We start from the raw sequence: 19,082 nt of genomic DNA on the forward strand, positions 1-19,082 counted from the left end.
TTACACCATACTGCAGTCACCTCCCTTGCTCAGATCTCAACCACTCCTCCCCAGGCTTTCTCCTTATCCCCTTACTGACCTTCGTTATCTCTATCCACAGGGATTCTCTCAGGAGCCACAGCTAACAAAGCTTCCCAGAACAGGACCCGGGCACTGCAAAGCCACGGCTCCCCAGAGTGCAAGGAAGAGCCTGAGCCCTTATCTCCTGAGCTGGAATACATCCCCAGAAAGAGGGGCAGGAACCCCATGAAAGCTGTGGGACTAGCCTGGTGAGTTTTAACTAACCCTTTGCCCCCCGATAGGAAGTGGCACCAGGGGAGGGCGGGACCCAGAAACTTCTCCAAGTTTCCGGTGGTAAGCTGAATCCAAGGTTGTGGGGACAGACTTGCTGAGTGCAAGGACTGGGACTCTCAGAGGTATAGGGCAGGGAAGGTGGGAAAATACGTGGAATTGGAGAGACTGTGGGTTTTCTGTGGAGGAAGCTGAGCTAATCTGATTTGAATTTGGTTCTCTGGCCTCATCGTTTTTTGGTAGCTTGAGGTGAGACCCAATTGAGGTTTCACCTAGAAGATGTTCAGTACAGTTATTCAGATTCGACTCTTGACAATACATATTATTGATCAATATTAAAGGGAAGGGAGGGGGAAATTAACATTTTGTCAGCCCCTTGGGTGTTCCAGCATTTTACAGTGTAATGTTTTAGTCTTTCTGGTAAATATTACATCCCCATTTCACAGATGAGAGAACTGAGGCTCAGAGCTGGGATTCTCCCACCAGGTCTTGTGACTCCATACCCTTTCCCCCCCACACCAAGGTGCTCCCAAGTAGCAGTTACTCAGGAATTAGATGGGGAGTCTGGGAGAGGGTGTGGGACAGTTTAGGCAGAGGGCAACTTTGCCAAGACTTGAAGAGGGAAAGAGGATGGGCTGTCAGGAGAATGACGCACAGGCTGTAGAGAAGGATTGTGGGGCTCACATTGAGGCGTCACTCAGACCACAGGAGAAAGGAACGCAGAGGTTGGCAGAGATGCAACTACATTGGGCCTGTTGTGTGCCACACCTAGGCGTTTGGACTCAGCTGGGAAGTGATGGAGAGCTGTTCAGGGATTTTAAGCAGGGCAGTGGCAGGATCTGATTGGTGTGGAGCTCTCCAGCAGCCAATGCAGAGGCCGACTAGACTAGAGGTATTGCAGTTCTCATGAGATCAATGAAGCTGGAATGAGATCTTCCCCCCACCCCACCCCCAGCTCCTCTGGCTCAGGCATGGCTCCTCCCCAAACCCCATGCACATCTCCCCACCCCTAGGGCCATCGGCTTCCCCTGTGGTATCCTCCTCTTCATCCTCACCAAGCGGGAAGTGGACAAGAACCGTTTGAAGCAGATGAAGGCTCGGCAGAACATGCGGGCATCCAACACGGGCGAGTATGAGAGCCAGAGGTTCAGGGCCTCCTCCCGACATGCCCCATCTCCTGGAGCTGGGTCCGGGGTGCAGACCTGAGGAACACTGCAGCCCTTCCCTAGACTATTGACTGTGGCCTCCAAACTGCGAAGCCCTGTGGTTTTGGCTGCAATTCTGGTCTTTGCCTCTAAGGTCCACCAGAGGGCGCCTGAAGCCCAGTCTGCTGCCAGCCCCCAACCCCCCCCCCCCACCTCCCTGAGAAACCAGCCAAAGGCAAATAAAGTTATTGAGTGTTGGAGTGGAAAGGAACTGGGACTGGATTTTTGAGTCCCTAGGGACGGGAGGGGCCGAGGGCGGAGTTGGTTACTCATGTGTGCTCTGTCTCACAGAAGCATTCAGTGTTCCCCTCTTACTGGTTGGGGAAACCACAGAGTTCAGCAATAAGCCTAGGCTCAGGCCCTGGGGACCAAGCCCACAGAGCTGCTGGCCAGGAGGGTGGTGTCTCTCTCAGCTTTGAACAAATACAAACAAAAAATCAAAGAGGACATTGAGGGTGTGAAAGAAAAAAAGCACTAGTCATGGCTGAGCCCCAATGAGTCAACTGCTCTAGACCTCGTTTCGTTGTTTTAAGAGGTTTTTTTGGACTAGTGATTTCTAAGGCAGGGGACTGACATGTGAACCTGCACCCATCTCCCTGACCCAACTGCAAAATTGTCTATACAGGTACAGCTCTGTGGGGAAGAGTCCATGAACTTTTGTGCAGGGTCCATGATATAAGAAAGGTCACGTGCTCCAAGTGGTCCCCGCCAGACCCATTAATGCAGATTGAGTTTCCACCAGCCTTGTGCATCCATCACCAGAAGCACTGGGGCAACGTGTGTTTGGTATCTCAGAAAGGCGGGACATAGCAAGCTAGAATGCAAAGGCAGGACAGGGGTGCTTTGGGCAGAGCCAGACCGAAAGTGAAGAAAACCTGAGTAAGTGGGGTTTTAACTTCTAAACATAAAACTTTATTACATTTCTAGTTATGTCCTTTTATGGGATATACTTAGGACCAAGGACTTAACAGAGGAGTCCTAATTATACCCTTGGGCTGATTTGGTTTCCACCCCACCCCAAAGGGTGACCCTTGTCCCCCTTCCCCATTCCAGCTTGAGGCACTTGGTGTCATGAAGAAAGCAGTAGCTGGCCAGAGAGATGGGGTCCAAGTCTAAAATCCCTCTCAGGGCCCTCCTCAGTTTAGCAGAAGGAAAGAACACAGAAGCTTCCACAGGTGCCACAGTAGGGTTCCACAGCTCTCGGAATGGGTGGGGTACCCCCAGGCATTGTCCCTGCCCCAGCCCAGCCTCTTCATCCTGCTTACTTCCTGGCCGCACTGGTGACCCTACAAACCATCCCATCTCCTGACCTTCACCCCTCACTTTCTGCCTTGAGCATTCTTGAGCACAGGAAGAAGAGTCCCCTCTGACCAAAGATCTCAGAAGCAACCCCGACCCCCACCCCTGCCAGGCAGCTTTAGCGAATGGGGACGACATGGCTGCAATGGGCCTGCTTTCTCTGCCACCACAGTCATGAGGAAGCCTGCTCTGTATTGGCCACTATGCTTGACTTTGCTTGCTCTCATCTTCCTCCCCTACCCCGATCCCAAGTAAACAGTATATACATGCCATCATCAGAAGAGGAGCTGAAGCAGTGGGACCCACAGGCACAGGTCCCATACCTCCCTGAGCTGGGAAGTACCCAGGTTTGCCACAGGCATACAGGATAATGGCCTAAGAGTCCAGGAAGCTAGGGACAAAGCTCTGTTAGGGGTTGTGGGAAGAAACAGCCCCAGCTACCAGAAGCCTGGCAACAGTGGGAGGGGAAACCTCATCACCTTGAAGTCACTTCTACCTCCATATTCCCTTTTAGTTATAGAATAGGCTTTCATTGCTCCTCCCCGCTCCAACCCAGCAGTTAAGGAGAATTTGGTGCCACGTAGTGGGTGGAGGGAGAGGGCACATCTTCAGCCTCATCCCTGCCAAGAATTAGTCCTCAGTTCCTCCAGGCCCACCAGGTGGTATCCACACATCATACACAGCCAGAGAGGCCACCCACCCAGGGCAGAAAGGAAACTGGGCATATTACTTGAGGGGAAGGAAAGGGGTCTGTGGCCCCGACCCCGGTCATGAGGCACAGCCCTCTAGGGAAGGGAGAGCCCTGGGTGGAGCAGAACTGGGGGTGCTCTTTAATCGCGATTCCCCACCAGCTGCAGCACAAAGGTGAAGATATAGATGATGTCCGTGTAGATCTGCATGGCGCCAGTGATGTAGTCCTCTGGGCTGATGGTGTGCTGCCGATTCCCCAGGACCAGCTGCGTGTCGTAAGCCAGGAACTGCAGGGACAAGCGCGAGTGAGGACCCAGGGGTATGGTGCCAGAACTTGTTTCTGGTCAGCAGATCTGTCCCGGGAGCCTCCATGCCATGCAGCAGGGTGCTTAGGGGACACATTAATGGAAGGCACAACACATAGTCTCTACCTTCAAGCATCACAGTCTAGAAAGGGAGAGACACCCTGTCTCTACAGTCAGCCTGCTGAGTGTGCTACAGAGGCACTGGGAACAAGAGAAGGCGGGACTGCCTGGCAAATCAATGGAACCTCTTGACAGTGGGGAGAGGGAAGGGTAGTTGTGGCCACACTCCCTGCCTCCTGAGCAGCCTGAATTCATGCTCCATCCACTCAGTTCCTCCTCTTCCTCCCCTCAGCTCCCCTTCCCAGGGTGGGCAAGGCCTTACTCACCAAGGTGAAGCAGATGGCCCCCAGAGCAGCATAGAGCATATGAAGCCAGTAAATCTGGGGAGAGGGAACAGGGATGGTGTTAGAAACCTTAGCAAAGCATGGACCAAGGGAGGCTCAGTTCGTTTCCCCTGGGATTCTGGCATCCAGGTGGGTAGATCCAGGAAGCTACCTATGTGAAAGGACTACCTCTGCCTTCCAGATCCTGGAAGAAATTAAGAATGGTAACATATTTGGCAGAGAAAATGCAGCCCCTCCTCCCGTGGCCATATAAAAACCAATCTCCAAAGTGAGTTAGGGTACAAAAGTGTCTGGAGAAAATAAGGTGGTTGAGTTACAGCTCCGGGAGGGGTGGCTCAGGCCTGCTCTGGTTGAAGAGCCCTACCGCGTACCCCCCAGTCATGGCCAACCTCCAGGAGAGTGGTTCTTGCAGCCCAGCCTGGGAGGGACCAACTATAGCAGAGAGCTGGAAGGGAAGCCGCCCAACCACCTTGATGAACATCAGAATCAGAGAGTACCCCCAGGGCAGCCTTCCAGGTGCCTGTCCACAGAAGGACAGGGCCAGCCGATGGGCAAGTGCACAGGCAGCCCCCCTTCCAGCACTGTGCTCCCCTCTGCCATGAGGCTCCCCTCGGCTGAGTGGAATAAAAGGAGTTGGATACAGTGATCCCTAAGGTTCCTTCCGCCCCAGCCATCTTCTTGGTCCTCTGGGTTTCTCTCCCAGTCTGCCTGCCTCCTAGACTGGTCTCAGCCAGCAGACAGCTCTCACCCACTACTTCTCATAGGGGTTCCGTGGTGCCATCCAAGGCTTCAGGTGCTATGGCCCCTGGGGCTGTCCATCACTAAAGAGGAACTGTACCCTAAACCAAAGGATGGGGCTTCAGCACTGGTGCCTTCGCTAGTCGGGTGAGAGGTCCTGGAAGTCAGAGCCTACCCAGAGGCCCGTGGGGCCTGCTGCACTCGTTACACAGACAGTCTTCCCCAAGCACTGGGTTCGCTGACCCCAGCTCTCCTGAGACACTCACATATTGGAAGGCTAGCACAATGGCAGTGACAATCCCAGTCACCGTCATCGCAATTCCCAGGACACAGAAGAGGCCAGTGCACGAGGTGAAGTCCACCTGCCAGGGAGGAAGAACGAGGCTCCTGTCAGACAAGTGCCACGACCAGCAGCCCAGCAAGGGCATCCCCCAACCAGGGCATCCCAGCGCTGCCTCCTAGGGGACATGGGTGTGACAGTGACATTCTAAGGACAGACAGGAAGTGGCTTTGTAGGTGTAGCAGCTATGAAGGGAAAGGGATTAGGGTCTCTAAGGGAAATCCCCAGTGTGGGGGTCTGGGCCCTTCCAGGCCTGCTCAAGCCACAAGGGCCAGCTCTGTACAAGGAGAGGGGTGCCGGGCCAGGGAAGGGCCCTCGAGTCCCTCACCTTCGTCTGGAAGCAGAAGATGGTGACTGAGATGGACACCACAGCAGTGATGATCATTGAAATGATGACAGCTTTGGTCTGATACATACTGGAGGGAAGGAGAGGAGAGAGGCCAGGGGCATAAGCCACAGACAACTGACTTCAAAACCAACATTTCCAGAAGGACCCTGCCCAGAATGCCCCACGCAGAAGGCTGCCAGCCCAGGGACGCCCCACTCCCCCCTAACTCACACTTCCCTGACTACCTGGCAATGGTGCCGGTCATGAAGCCCATGGCAAGGGTCTGAGGGAAGGAAAGAGACAAAAGTGAAACTAAGAAGAAGAGAGCATGGCCACGGTGGAGTGTCAGAGCTGGGGGTAAATGTGACCGAGGAGACCGAGGCAGGGGTCAGGATGAGGTGACAGAGAGACCCAGAGACATCTTACCCAGTGGCATCGCCATCTCTTCCCGGGGACTAACCTTGTCCCTCAAACCATCTCCACACACCCCCTCCACCCTTCTAGACTTACAAAGATGGTCAGCAGGATGATGTTCCATGGGAAACGGCGTCTGCAGGGAAAGAGACCACGATTAAGTGACTTATCAGTCCTTTAGCAGAGGGAAGTTCTTGGCTCCGCTGCCTAGAGGATTAGGCCTTGACTTGGGGGAGGGGAGGCTGGCTCAGCCTTTGCTACCTGCTCAGGTGTTCTATGCAGGGACAACATAGAGCAATAGGACAGACCTGGGCTATGGGGCCACAAAGACCTGGATTCATTTGTAGCTCTTACACTATGCATATGACCGAGCAAGTTTCTCACCCTCTCTGAGCCTTGGGTTCTTCCTAGTCATCAAATGGTTAGAATGGCACATATCTTGCAGGGTTGCTGTAAACATAATGGCTAAGGTACTTTATTTCTTTTCCTTTTTTTTTTTTTTAAATCAAATCATAAGAGAAAGTTTAACCAGCTCAGCTGAGTAAGCGCAGGAAAAGTTACCGAAGCAAAAGACGGGCCCTTAGACCTTAGGAGGGAGAAAGGCAAAGGTGTGGCGCCTGGCGGGCCATACGAGGAGGAAAGGAAAGGCGCGTGGGCCAGGTGCTTTGTACACACCTGAAAGTAGCTGCTATCGTCATTACTGCTTGTAAGTCTCCATCCAGCTGCTATAAGGAATCCCCTTTCTTTCCACCAGATTTGGCCCCACTCCTGCCCCCTGCCATCCCTTCTCGTTGTCTAAGTCTCAGGGACTCACCTGGGTCCCTCGCAGCAGGCAAGGGTCATGTAGGTAGCCAGGAAGACAGCACTGGGGAGAGAGACAAGAAGCAGTCCGCGGGCCTGCTCTGCTCCTCAGCCCCTCCTGGTCTGGCCTGGCCTGGCAGCGCTCAGCAGGCCCGCAGAGCTGTTTGGAATCTGAGCAAGATCACCCCAGCCATGGGCGCTGAGAACCTCTGTTACTGGGGGGCCCGGAAGAGAGCAAAGGAGGCCGTAGCAGACAGGCCAACAGAACACGGAGACGTTTGGGCTGTAGGCATGCGTGTTGCCTGTTCCCCACCCCTGCTGCTGCCACTCCTCGCTGGGTGGCACACACCCACAGCCCAACACAGATGGCAACCTGGAGAGCCCCTCTCAAAAGTAGTGGGTCCCTGCCCTGAGAAGAGCCGGACAGTTGCCACCCCTCCTCCCCTTGCTCCGAGCAGAGAGGAGCGCAGACTCACTAGGATATGTAGTAGACAGCCACGTTCCTCCTCACAAACTCGCCGACTGGCTGCCTGTGGAGCAGGACAGGACAGAGGAGTCACAACCACTTCCTCTAATCGCCCACACCCAACTCTTGTTCCAGTCCACCTGCGTAGAGGGCCCTCTCCCACCCCAGCTCCTGGCAGGTGCCCAGAGCAGGCCCAGGAGAGGCCCAGAGACTCACACAAAGGTGAAGATGGCGATGATGGCCACTGTAACGAGCAGCTGGATGGAGATGATGCTGTAAACCTGGAACATAGACGGGGTCACCATCGCACAGCCCTGGCCTCTCCCCGGGAAGCAGCCAGCCCCCCAGACCAAGGAGCCCAAAAGACTCTCCTCTTCCCCTGTCTATTAGTGGTGGGCAGGGCCTCCTTAATTTTGAAGGGACCACTCTTTGTTTTCACTTGAGAGCCCTCCCTGCTGCAGCCAGGTGGAGAGGCCGGCTCAGGTACTATAGACACCTCAGAGCTGACTGCCACCTCCAGCTGCTCCTTGACACGCCCATCCCAGCCTCAGTTTACTGCTTACTTCCCCTGCCTCACTGCACGACCAGTGCCCTGCACTCCACATGTGCAGCAGTTCAGGCCAGCATTTGTCAGGCTTCTGTCTACTCTGAGCAGGGTGCTGTGCAGACATGAGGTGGGGGAGGGAGGGTAGGCTACGATCATTTCTGGCTTTGAGTTACTACAGTCCAACAGGAGAAAGAAATCTGGGGAGGGCAGCACGCTTTGCAGAGCCTGCTGAGATTTTCCCAGACTGCCTCTGCCCCCAACCCCAAATCAAGGTCATGGAAAGAGGAGCAAAAGGTTGGGGAACAGGGGTCAGAAGAGTGCAGGGCTAGAGAGAACCTGGAAGGCAGCAGCTATTTCCGTGGGAATGATTGGCCCATGGCTAACAGTGCCCCCCTTTCCCACAGCCCAAGGGCCCCGGGTACACCTGCCTCCCAGCCCAGATCTCACCTTTCGAATGAAGGTGTGTCGGACTTTCACATCTTCCCACTCTCCAGACCCAAAGTTGTCACTCACTGCTCTCTCGCCGTCATAGCCTGGGCCTGGAGACAGAGCACATATGACCAACTGGGAACAGGTGGCCTTAATCCCAAAGCCTCTAGGACATTTTCTCAAACAGAGACTCAGGTATCTCTAGCCAAAAAAACAAGTGTTACAACTTGAACTCCTCGTCCAAACTAGGCGCTCTAGATGCCCACAGAGGGACCCAGAGCTGGCCTGCCCTTTGGAGCCATGAGTCCCTGACATGAAGGAGCTTAGGTTAGAAGCATCCCCATCAGCATGCATTCATTGAGGGCTCCTGGGTGAGGGTGCCCAGCCCACACCTGGGCACTCTGGTCTCTGCCCAGCAAGAGGTCTTGAATCAGTGAGGAAGCCAGGCAGGCGCATGGCTTGGAGCGTCAGCCAGAAGAGCTGTGGGGTCAGAGCAGGAAACCCGGAGATAGCAGGAGGAAAAGGAAGGTAGAAACACAGCACGTGTGTGTGGAGGGTGGAGAAGAGTGTGGACTCGGGGCAGGAAGCGTGCCTGATGCACTGACACCCGCTCCGAACAGCCGAGCACGGGGCTGGCTGTGCTCCAGGACTCCAGAGATGCTGCCGGCCTCTGGGCATTCCTTGAATGCCTCCCGGGGAACTGCCTTCAAAATCCACTCGGGGGCTGCTGAAGAAGTCTCACTGCCTTCCTATCTCATCTCATTTCTGACCAAAGGGTGAATTTACTTGCCAAGGCAGTTACCACGCATCCAAATAACTTCTGGATGTTTGCAAAAATCAGATGTTGCCTTAAAGGACGAGGGTTTGTCAGCACCAAATTTGAAAGAAAAAAAAAAAAAAGCGCCTCAGATTCCCCAGGGAGAAAGGAAACTGGGTGGGTGGCAACTGCCCAGTTAGGAATGGCCTCCTAAGGCAGCAGCTCTGAAGTAATGCACCCAGTCACTTTCTCGTGTGATGTAATTTCCGGTGTGTCTCATGGACTCGGTCTCCCTGCTGAATAAAGGGGCTACCGGGCGGTCCGAGGGCCAGGTGCTGAGGGGAAAAGTAGGGAGGCAACAGAGATGGAAAACGGAGGGAGGAAAGATCGGATTAACAGGAAGCTGAACAGGAAGGAAAGGAGGTGGCCTCATGCCCTGTAAGTGCCCCCCCCACGCCCCCAACCCCCCTTGAAGGACTCACCGTAGTTCATGGGCATCGGGTGGATGGGGGGCATAGGCTGTGGGTAGCCAGCAGGGTGACCATAGCCAGGCTGTGGGTAGGCAGGGTAGGCAGGATACCCACCAGGCAAGACAGACGGCTGCCCATAGCCCCCCTGGGGGAGAGGGTACAGGGGGTTTCGGTCCTCATACGGAGGTGGAGCACTGGGGTTGGACATGGCCGCTCAAGGACTGAGGGGGGGACCCCAGCTGCTGGGACCTGAAACGGGAGATGAGGAAAGCAGTCGTGAGTGCCCAGGCCCAGTGCACTCAACCCCAGCCCAGGTCACCTCTGTGGAAGGAGACCCTCACATTTCCTCTCAATCACAGTGTGTCACTCTCTGCCCACAGACCATCCTCCCCATCGCCACAGACCCCTGCCCCTCGCCTTCACACCAGCTTTCTGTCCACAGCCCTCCTCACTGTGCAGCGTCCTGCGGGGGTGCCCAGTGGGGGTGGGGAGGACAGCAGGAGCCCAGTGAGATCCCTGGGCATCAGTCAGGTAAGCAAGAGAAGCACGGGCCTGGGAACTCCTGTGATCATTTAAGAAAACCTTCTAATGACCAGGGAAGAAGCCTGGTGGCCCAGCAAAGCCTGGTGAATCACAGGGCCAGCTGGGACCCGCTGAAGGGGTCAGCCCAGCCCCCATGGCAGCTAGCAGCAGTGCCAGGCCTGAAAGGCTGAGCTGGGGAGGAGCCAAGGCCCAGAGCGGAGGGTGGGGGAGGAGGCGGAGAACAACAAGCCAGCCCCAGTGCTGGAGCCACCAGGCCCAGAGTGGGAGGGCAGAGGGCCCACAGTGTCAGACTGAGTCCAGGGACGCCCTGAGGCCTGGGGGAGTGAGTGCACCAGAGCTGGGAGGCGGTACTAAAGGGCAGGCCCGAGACAGGACTTTCTGGTTCCTTCAGTAACAGCCGTGGCATGTCAGATGGGCGTGTGGCAGCCTCTGCCACTGCTGTCTTCATGGCCTTCCCAGGGAATGGGTACTGCTTGCAGGGCCTCCAAGGCCCCTGGGAGGGGGAGACACACGTTTTGAACCCAAGTCTCTGTTATCCCTGCAATTCCTGCCTGTCTCCCCCCAGGGGCAGTGGCTAGCAGGGAAGAGAGAGCAGAGACTCATGCTACAAGGCCCAGTCAGTACCTTCTCTGCAGGAGGAAAAGCCCCACGGTCAGGGGAAGGCAGAGGAGCAAGGCCCCAGGCGCTCAGTTCAGATGAGGCCCAGAGCAGGGAAGTGATTCCCCAGGATCACAGAACTAGCAGGTTAATGGCACCACCAGAATGGAGGCGTTCAGGGTCCTGGGTATGGGTCCTCTCTATTATGCTGTGTTCTTTATGCCTCTTAAGCCAAATAAATGTCCTTCGGGCCTGGTGTGCCCCTCTGAAGTGGCGGAGATGGGGGCTCGGAGGAGCTAAGAAGGAGGACCCGGGAAAGCCCTGGGAAGGCCCCTATTAGGAACAAGCCCTGAGAGTCCGGGCCTCTTGACAGGGCCACCACCTCCCCCCTGAGCATCTCCCAACGGTCAGACCTTTAGGATCCCACAGGGAAGAAGCAAACACAACACCCCCCCACCCCCCCACCCCCCCCTGTCCAGGTCAGCAGACAGCCTCAAAGCCTCTGCTGGAGGGAAGGGAGAACCAGCTTTTGAGAGCACCTGCACAGTTCAGGGATCAGATAAAGGACTGTCTTATCTCTTCTCTCTTATGACAAGTGGGATAATAGAGAGAGAGGAAGGGGGCAGGGAGGGGCAGGGAGGAGGGATTGAATAACAGGCCAGGTCTCTAAATGGGTTGTTTTGAGGAAAGCTGTTCTCCATCTTCCCACAGTAAATGAACCAGCACAGCAAGAATGTGTCAGGTCAGAAATGAGAAAGATGTCCCTGGCAGTGAGGGTGTGACACAGCAAACCAGGGCATCAAACATGGGCTCGTGGAGACGGCTCTGCACCACAGAGTAGAGTGAACTGAGGACGTGGGAAGGAAAGGACAAGGGGGACTAAAAACTGAGTGTTGTGAGTGTAAGAAACTGAGATATTAACAGTTTGGGGGTTTATATAAGGGTGAGAAAATATTCGTAAGTACTTATAATATGTGACTGTCCTTAACAGACTTTTTAAAAAGAAAGAAAAACTGAGGTCCCCTCCCATGAGGCAAGAGGCTCCTTCTCCCTATACTCCTCTCTTTATCCCTCCAAACCCCCCCTTTTAAACTCCACCAAGAGAACAGAATGGTGGCCTCTTTGCAGGAAGAGGGACGAGCAGGTCACCTTTCGAGTCTGGTTATCTGTCATTATTACCATTATCCCAGCACCCGGAGCCCATCTGACGCCCACCATCCGGATGGCGGTACACAAGTGAACAGGCTGAACACAGCCCAAGAGGCACTGGCAAGAAAGGCCCTGGGGTCAGAAGCTCCAGCTGAGCCACCAAACAGTGTCACCAGCACCCAGTTCTAGCGCCTCCTTAGGGGTGCACCTCTGTGACATGAGCTGAGTGGACCAGACGATCTCCGAGCTCATTTCCAGCTAAAACAGACTGGAATCCTGTGACCTCCCTGAGAAGCTAGGCTGTGTGGCACCAGCACTTTGGCTGGTCAGCCACCTGCCCGCCCCCCTTCCTCCTTCCTCAAAGCAAAGCCGGATAAACAGGTCCCTCCCCAGACTAAGGGGTGAATCAGGGAGAGCAAGGCCAGCCTTAGACGGGCCACCAAGACTCCAGGGTTCCAGCAGAGCAGGCTGCTGACTCATGAGGACTCCCTCCACACTCCCACCCCTCCCCCTGATTCTTCTGGCTTCAGAGGAATTCACCAGCAGATATGCCTTCTGGGAACACAGCAGGTCACAGTCCAATCTGTGGGGCCTCGGCCACCAGCCCATGCTCACCAGAGACCGGCACTGACCCTTTCACCTCACTATGCCTCTGTTTCTCCACCTGGAAAGTGGGTTGAACACTAGAATAGTGTCCTCCACAGAGCTGTAAAAATTAAATGAGAAAATACTCATAGAATACTTAGAATGGTGCCTGATCTCTGATAAACAGTAAATGTTGCCTATTTTTGTAATTCTTTTTTTTTTTCAGATTTTATTTATTTACTTTTAGAGAGGGGGGAAGGGAGGGAGAAAGAGGGAAAGAAACATTGATGTGCAAGAGATACATCGATCAGTTGCCTCTCACACACCCCCAACCGGGGATCAAACTGGCGACTTCTCAGTTTGTAGGCCAGCACTCAAATCCACTGAGCTACACCAGCCAGGGGCTACCATTTTTAGTTATTATTTCATTAAATCCTCAACATAGCCCAACATGGTAGATAATGTCATTATCCCTATTTCCGAAATAAGGAATAGAGGCTTAGAAGAATTAAGCCAGTTGCTCAAGATTACTTAGCTAGGGTGTGAGGGAGTCAAGATTTGAGCTCCAAGACCTGCTCCAGAGCCCATGCTCTTAAGAGTCCCTGCTCAGATCCCTCGTTCAAACACCCCATCTATTCAAACTTCTCCTAGTTTCCCATCTAAGACCCTCCTCAAATGACAACAGAAGGGTGACACAGCAAGTGGGTTCAGAACCATTCAGCCCCTTCCATAACCCCCAAGTTCCTCAACCCTGTGCACCCGCCAGGAGGAAAAGACAGTCTGTCAGAGACAGGAATTCTTTCACATTCTTACTAAATGCAACTCACACAGGGCATGCCCAACCCCCTCGCCTTACCAACCAGACAGCCACAGCACAAGGAGGCAGTGACCTGCCCTTGGTCACAAAGCTGGGCCTGGGGTTGGGACTACTTCCCAGATCTCTGGTGCAGAGGCCTGGGCACAAGAGAGGGAGAGTGTGCAGGCCCATCAGGGCAGTGGCTGAGCTCAGCCACACACACCTCTGAGCAATGCCAGATGAGCAGGAGCCTTGGGCTCAGGGCTGCTAGCGTCGGCAGCTTCTGCGCTTGCTCCCAGGCTGCTACCCGACTTACATGACAGCCCTGGACACCTCCTCATAGAGACCAGCTAGAGATGAGGTCTGGGGTTGGCACTGGCCCAGGTAGTAGGGAAAGAAGGAAGTGGTCAGTGTTTACTTTCCCAGTTATGACTAAAGATTGGAGCCAGAGAAGAATGTAGAGTTGAAAGAGAAGGAGGGGAAAGAGGAGGGAAGCAATCCAGAGACAGTGAGGATGATTCATGCCCAAAGCCTAGAAACCAGGTCATCTGGGCAGTGATTGGAGGGGCTCGCAGTCTCCAGGGACTAAAAAAGACTGTTTAAGGTTCCCCATGGGAAGCCGGAAGTTTCCTAAAACACAGTGAGCATTCAGCTTCTACTGGCTACACTCCAGTGTCAGGGAGCAAGACTGTTCCACTTGCAGGCAGCTTGAATCACTAGAACATTCTTCCTTACAATGCCTGTTACCAAGACGTTCAGCCTCTGCCCCGTGCTCGCCATGTAACAGATCTAAGTTTGCTCCCCTCTCTCCAGGCCCCGAGCCCTCATCGGGAAGGAGCCAGAGCCTCTCCTTTCTCCTGCAGGACCCCCAGACCCAGCCAGCACAACAGCAGGAGCGGGTGGGCTCAAACGCAGGATTTGTTGGTTGTCAGGGTTTTCAAGTGCAGCCTTGGGGAAGCATTTCTTTCCCCTGGTAGTGTGGCTGCCATGCTCCTAGCCAAGTGAGGTCCAGGCTCAGGCTCCCCTGGGGGGGCGCCTGAAGGGTTAAGGCTCTGGAATCTGCAGAGGCCTGCGCTTCTGGGGTTACAGCAAAAGGGTGTGTGTGTTGGAGGGAGGGGCGGAAAGGAGCAGCTGACTGGTCCAGGCAGCGTGCCCTCCTCCCTGCCAGGAATGGATGCCCAGAGCCGAATGGAAAGAATAGCTCAGAGTGCACATCTCAGGAAACCCCACCCAGCAGGCGCAGGAGGGCACCCCCTGGCCCACTGTGACCAGGTCTCTTATAACAGTCTCATTACTTCCCTCTTCCTTTACCTACCCAGACCGCCCCCTAGCTATCCCCTGCCACCCCTCCAAAAAAACCCACTTTACCCTCATACCCCAGCACATAACCACCAGGGCAGACCAATAAAAAGATACACCCAAGAGTGTCTGGGCAAGTCACCAGGCCTGATGCACACGGACCAAGGGGCCCAGAATCAATTTATCCTTTTGTCCGCCTGGCCCCTGGGATTAATAGGATGATGCTGAGCGGATCTAAATACTGAAACATCAGAGCTGGAGTGGACTTTAGAAATCATCTAGTCATCTAGTCATTTGACAAAGAAACCCCAGAGCCAATAAATTTCCTGCCTCAGCCCATGACAAGCCCTCTGGGTCATGGGTTTGGAACTTCATTCCCAGCCCTGCTCACTGTCTGAGAACTCAGAAACAGAAGGCAGCACACACACCCATGAGGCGGAGCCAGAACAATCCACCCATTTCCCCAGTTCCCTGTGTCCTCCTGCTCAGAATCAGATTAAGAAGTCATGACTTCCTTCCCAGCCTCCATCTCTAGCCAGGGCGGCCTCTGTCCAGTCAGAGACTTGAGAGAAGTGGCCCCTGTCTCCAAGGAAGGGGGAGCTGCCCTGGAGAGCAGGGAGGACTCAGGCATCCACAGCTGCCCCATCACCCTTTCTGAGGGCAGAACTGGGCCATGGCGTGGGTAATCTCAAAGACCCCAGACAAGTCAGTGCTCAGATGGCCTGGGAGTGCAGATCAGGGGTGAGGACACCACTAAGCAGGCAGGGCAGGAAGAGAACCGCTTGCAGTAAGTAGGAAGTACTGTGTACTTAGGCACAGAGGATCCTCACAGCAGCCCTATGACAGGCATATTCTTATCTCCACTCTACAAATGACAAAACTGAAATTCAGAGGAAAACAGATCTAAGGTCCTATAGCAGGCAAACAGCAGAGATGGGTCTGAACCCAAATCTGATGTCTGATTTTACACCTGCCTGGAGCAGATGCCTCTGAGACACCCCCGCCAGTCACCTGTGTGATGAGGTCAGCACCCAGGGCACGATGAGGTAGAAAATATCTGCTGCTGATAAGCAGTCCCTTTCCCCTTATAGAAAGTCATCCAGGCCAGAGCCCTGGTCCTGACTCCTCTGTGTGAGTAAGGATAGGCCACTTCACATCTTGGACTCAGTTTTATCATCTGTGAATAAGTACACTGAACCAAAAGATCGAAGTCCATGCCAACTCTAACAGTCTCTGATTCTGAATGAAGAGCCTAACCAACCAGAGCATACGGCTTCAGGGCAGAATGACCTACTTCCTGAAGAATTTAGGCTAAGGTTGCTACTCATGTTAACTGGTCTGGGGGACTATTTGCAGAGGCAGAGGCATGTGGCATGTTCTGGGTATGGGAGTGGCCCTAACCCTCTGTCCTCCCAAATTGCCCCTATAGTGCCCTCTGGACCCTTTGGTCAGCATCTCCTAGGGGCTCATCACCCCAGAACCTGCAGAGAAATACAGCAGCACTAGAAAAGAAAGAGCAAGGCAGAAAGCTAAGAGCCCTAGGTTCAAGTTCTAACTCGACCACTAACTGGTCTCCTTTTCCCCCAAATCAGCCCACATGAGGGAGAGGTGGAGAGGCTCGTTACCCAGAACCAAGAGAGTTGAGAGCTAGAATCGCCAAGCCAGGCATTTCCCGGACTGCTCTTAAGAACACTTCCCCAGAAGATGGGAATGATGAGCTCTGAAAACAGATCAGTCTAAGACACTTTCCATATTCCCCTTTGGAAATTCACAAGGCACAAAGCCACTGAGAAGTCCTGCAGTAAGCAAACCTGTTCAACTTTGTTGAACCCAGTGTTCCTTCAAACTTTCTTAAGCTTGAAACATTTTTGTCAAAATACATTTAATTAGCCCTGGCTGCTGTGGCTCAGTGGATTGAGCCCCGGCCTGCAAACCAAAAGGTTGCTGGTTTAATTCCTAGTCAGATGCCTACTCAGGGCACGTGCCAGGGTTGCAGGCCAGGTGCCTGGTTGCAGGTGTGCAAGAGGCAACTGATTGATGTTTCTCTTGCACGTTGATGTTTCTCTCCCTCTTTCTCCTTCCCTTCCCCTCTCTCTCTAAAAATAAATAACATCTTTAAAAAACACACACACACACACCTAATTAATAATATCCTATGGAATGCTGACCAGGCCACCTTTGATTTACAGGTAGACTCAACCCAGAGAATAATTTGTGTCCTAACACCTATCTTTTTTTTTAATTGACGTATAAATGACATAACATTATATAAGCGTCAGGTGTACAACATAATAATTCAATATTTGTATATAATGCAAAATGATCACACAGTAAGTGTATAGTTATCATCCATCACCATACAAACGTACAGATTTTTTTCTTGTGAAAACAACTTTTAAGATTTCCTCAGCAACTTGCAAACATGCACTACAATATCATTGACTATCCAACTCCTCATATCTTAAAACCCCTGTCCTTATACACAGCCCCTCGAAACAGTCAGATTAAGTACCAGGCATGCCTGGATCCTCTGCAAGAGTCCTTCCTCTCCTCCCCCTACTCTACCCAGCTGCTATCATAACCTCCACAGTGGGATCTGCCAAGGGCTGGGTGACATCCCCAACTAGCATCGAACCAGGAGGCTGGCATCCCCTGACATCACCTTAATAGAACAAAAAAAAAAAAAAAAACCACACACACAAATCATTACACACAAGAATAAGTACTCATTCTTAACTTCCTCCCTGACCACTGTATTGAGTACCCTCTAGGTACCCAGCACTGTGACCTGTGGAACTTCTGAATACCGTTTCTACTTCAAAACAAAACGCAGGTTTTGGCCTAGAATTCCAGAATCTTAGGGTTGGAAGATTCTGTCAAGGCCATCCCCTCCAAGGAGTCCCCAACAGAATACTCCAGAAATCCCACATCACATTGCCAGAGACCTTCTTCCCAGAGAGCTGTAGGAGCTTCCACTCTGTGGCCCTTCGGTGCAGCCCTCTGAAGTCACACAGGTGCGTGTGTCCCTTCTCAGGGGCTTCTGCCCAGGGTGAGAAGTTTGGGGGATCCAAGTGCTCTGAGGTGCTCAGCTTCCAGCTGAGGCCCCCATCCCCATGGGAGGAGGCTAAGCTGAGGTGGCTGTTACGTCAGCTCATGACACGAGGGTCTCCCCACACTTAAGGTGCAACCCATCATTACCTCTCTGATGTGCCCATTTTTACAAGTGAGGTCCTGAGATCATGGCATAAGAAGACAGAGGAAATCAAGGCCCTTGACACTGTGTGGTCCCACCACTTTTTTCTAAGTTACAAACTGGGTCCCTGGGTCCTCACGACTGGAGAGACAGGGAAAGCAGGCAGGTGAGAAGTATGACTGCCAAAGCAGCCCCAAGGAAGCACGTAGCTCCTCTGCCACCACTGACTGGCCAGGCCAAAGGCGCTGGCTTTGAAACCAAAGCTCACCAGTGAGATGAATATTTCAGAGCCCCAGAAAACTGGACACCTGAGGGACCTTCCATGACATGGGGCTCTGACCCTGGTTCCCAGGCCTACCCCCACTTACCCCATGTCCAAGCTCCTCAGGTAGAACCCCACCAGCTAGAGGCTGAGAGGGGCTGCAGACCCACCCCACCCCCACCCGTGCAAGAACCGATGCAGAGATGCCAAGCCTCCCAGCATTCTTCCCCTACTTGCCTCCCACTGTCCCCGGTCCCCACTTGTTTACCCCTTTCCCATTTTCCTACTGGCTTTTTTTTTTTTTTTTTTTTTCATCAATAGCCTACTGGCTTTTTATTCTGACCCAAAAAGGCCAGGCAGAAAACAATACTTCCCCTGTAGCTTTCTGAACGGAGCCTGCGGGAAGTGGCGCGAGCAGGCAAAGTGAGGCAAAGCCGTCGTTGGTGACAGAGGCGGCCGCTTCCCCACCCCAAAGGCGGGGGCTTCTCACTGTTTCCACCCTGTCTCTTTCCCCCGCTCACTAGAGTACTCCACCTGTCTACCCCACGGCTGGCAGCAGGGACAACCTGAGGCCAGGGTGAGTCCTGTGGCACCTCCCGCTCTCACCAGGTGAGGGCCCTCATTTCCACGCACAGCTCACCACTCCGGGGCTGGCACTGGGGACACGCCCTGCGACAGGCACGCGCCAGGAAGAGGGGCACATGACACCCTCAGACCCTGGCCCGCTCGCCGGCGCCCACAACCAGCCGCTGGGCTCTCAAGGATAAACAGGCGACACTCGTCTACCCCACGCGCACCGGGGAAGCAAAACTCCAACAGAGAGCGCGACAGATCCCCGTCCTGGCACCGGCTCTCCGCACGCTCCGATAAAGTTTGGGGACCCGGCCCAGCACCGCCCCAGCCCTGGCTCAGTCCCCGCCAGCCCGCAGTCCCCCACTCCCGCCGGCCGCGGCCCTTTGACTTGCCTGGCCGATTCGGAGGGTGTGTTCCCGGCCTCCAGGCGTCGCAAGTCCCGCACCGTCCGCTCTGGCCTGGCCTGGGATGAGTTGCGCTGGGCTGGGCTCCGCGCCCCGCCCCGTCGCGTAGGCCCCCGTGGGGCGGGGTCACCGGGCGCTGGGGTCCGCCCCGGGTCCCGCCCGCGGCCGCCTGTGGCCCTGACGAAGCCTCTAGTATT

General features: G+C 54.2%; 2 protein-coding genes across 3 annotated transcripts in view; one reads left to right on the forward strand and one right to left on the reverse strand.

The window, feature by feature from the left end:
• PNKD (PNKD metallo-beta-lactamase domain containing) overlaps nucleotides 1-19,082 on the forward strand; it is a 64,488-nt gene that overhangs the window by 769 nt on the left and 44,637 nt on the right. Inside the window, exons 2-3 of one of the 2 annotated variants that reach the window (XM_090283741.1) lie at nucleotides 101-269; nucleotides 1,305-1,707. In XM_090283741.1, the coding sequence (XP_090139867.1) occupies nucleotides 101-269; nucleotides 1,305-1,497 (362 nt within the window). In that variant the 3' untranslated portion in view covers nucleotides 1,498-1,707. Of the gene's footprint in view, nucleotides 1-100; nucleotides 270-1,304; nucleotides 1,708-19,082 lie in introns of those variants that run through there. The other variant, XM_090283730.1, reaches the window with a different exon arrangement.
• Nucleotides 2,386-18,982, reverse strand: TMBIM1 (transmembrane BAX inhibitor motif containing 1). The gene is made up of 12 exons (XM_090283752.1): nucleotides 18,874-18,982; nucleotides 9,497-9,733; nucleotides 8,276-8,367; nucleotides 7,498-7,562; nucleotides 7,292-7,345; nucleotides 6,829-6,879; nucleotides 6,111-6,150; nucleotides 5,846-5,883; nucleotides 5,601-5,688; nucleotides 5,199-5,294; nucleotides 4,177-4,230; nucleotides 2,386-3,772 (listed from the first exon to the last, which is right to left on the reverse strand). Exons 2-12 carry the CDS (start codon nucleotides 9,690-9,692, stop codon nucleotides 3,626-3,628), a joined length of 921 nt encoding a protein of 306 aa, XP_090139878.1. The 5' UTR covers nucleotides 9,693-9,733; nucleotides 18,874-18,982; the 3' UTR covers nucleotides 2,386-3,625.

This window comes from Furipterus horrens, unplaced genomic scaffold, assembly GCF_987537825.1.
Source record: "Furipterus horrens unplaced genomic scaffold, mFurHor1.1.pri manual_scaffold_1, whole genome shotgun sequence".
NCBI classification, from domain to species: Eukaryota; Metazoa; Chordata; class Mammalia; order Chiroptera; family Furipteridae; genus Furipterus; species Furipterus horrens.

Bases quoted from the DNA above. Each gene is read 5' to 3' on its own strand.
- TMBIM1 (XM_090283752.1), bottom strand. From the start codon at position 9,692: ATGTCCAACCCCAGTGCTCCACCTCCGTATGAGGACCGAAACCCCCTG. The intron at 6,151-6,828 runs GTGAGTCCCTGA...CTTTCCCTGCAG, and splicing joins GCCTGCTGCGAGGGACCCAG to ACGCCGTTTCCCATGGAACA. The intron at 4,231-5,198 runs GTGAGTGTCTCA...CCCTCTCCCCAG, and splicing joins TTGTGCTAGCCTTCCAATAT to ATTTACTGGCTTCATATGCT.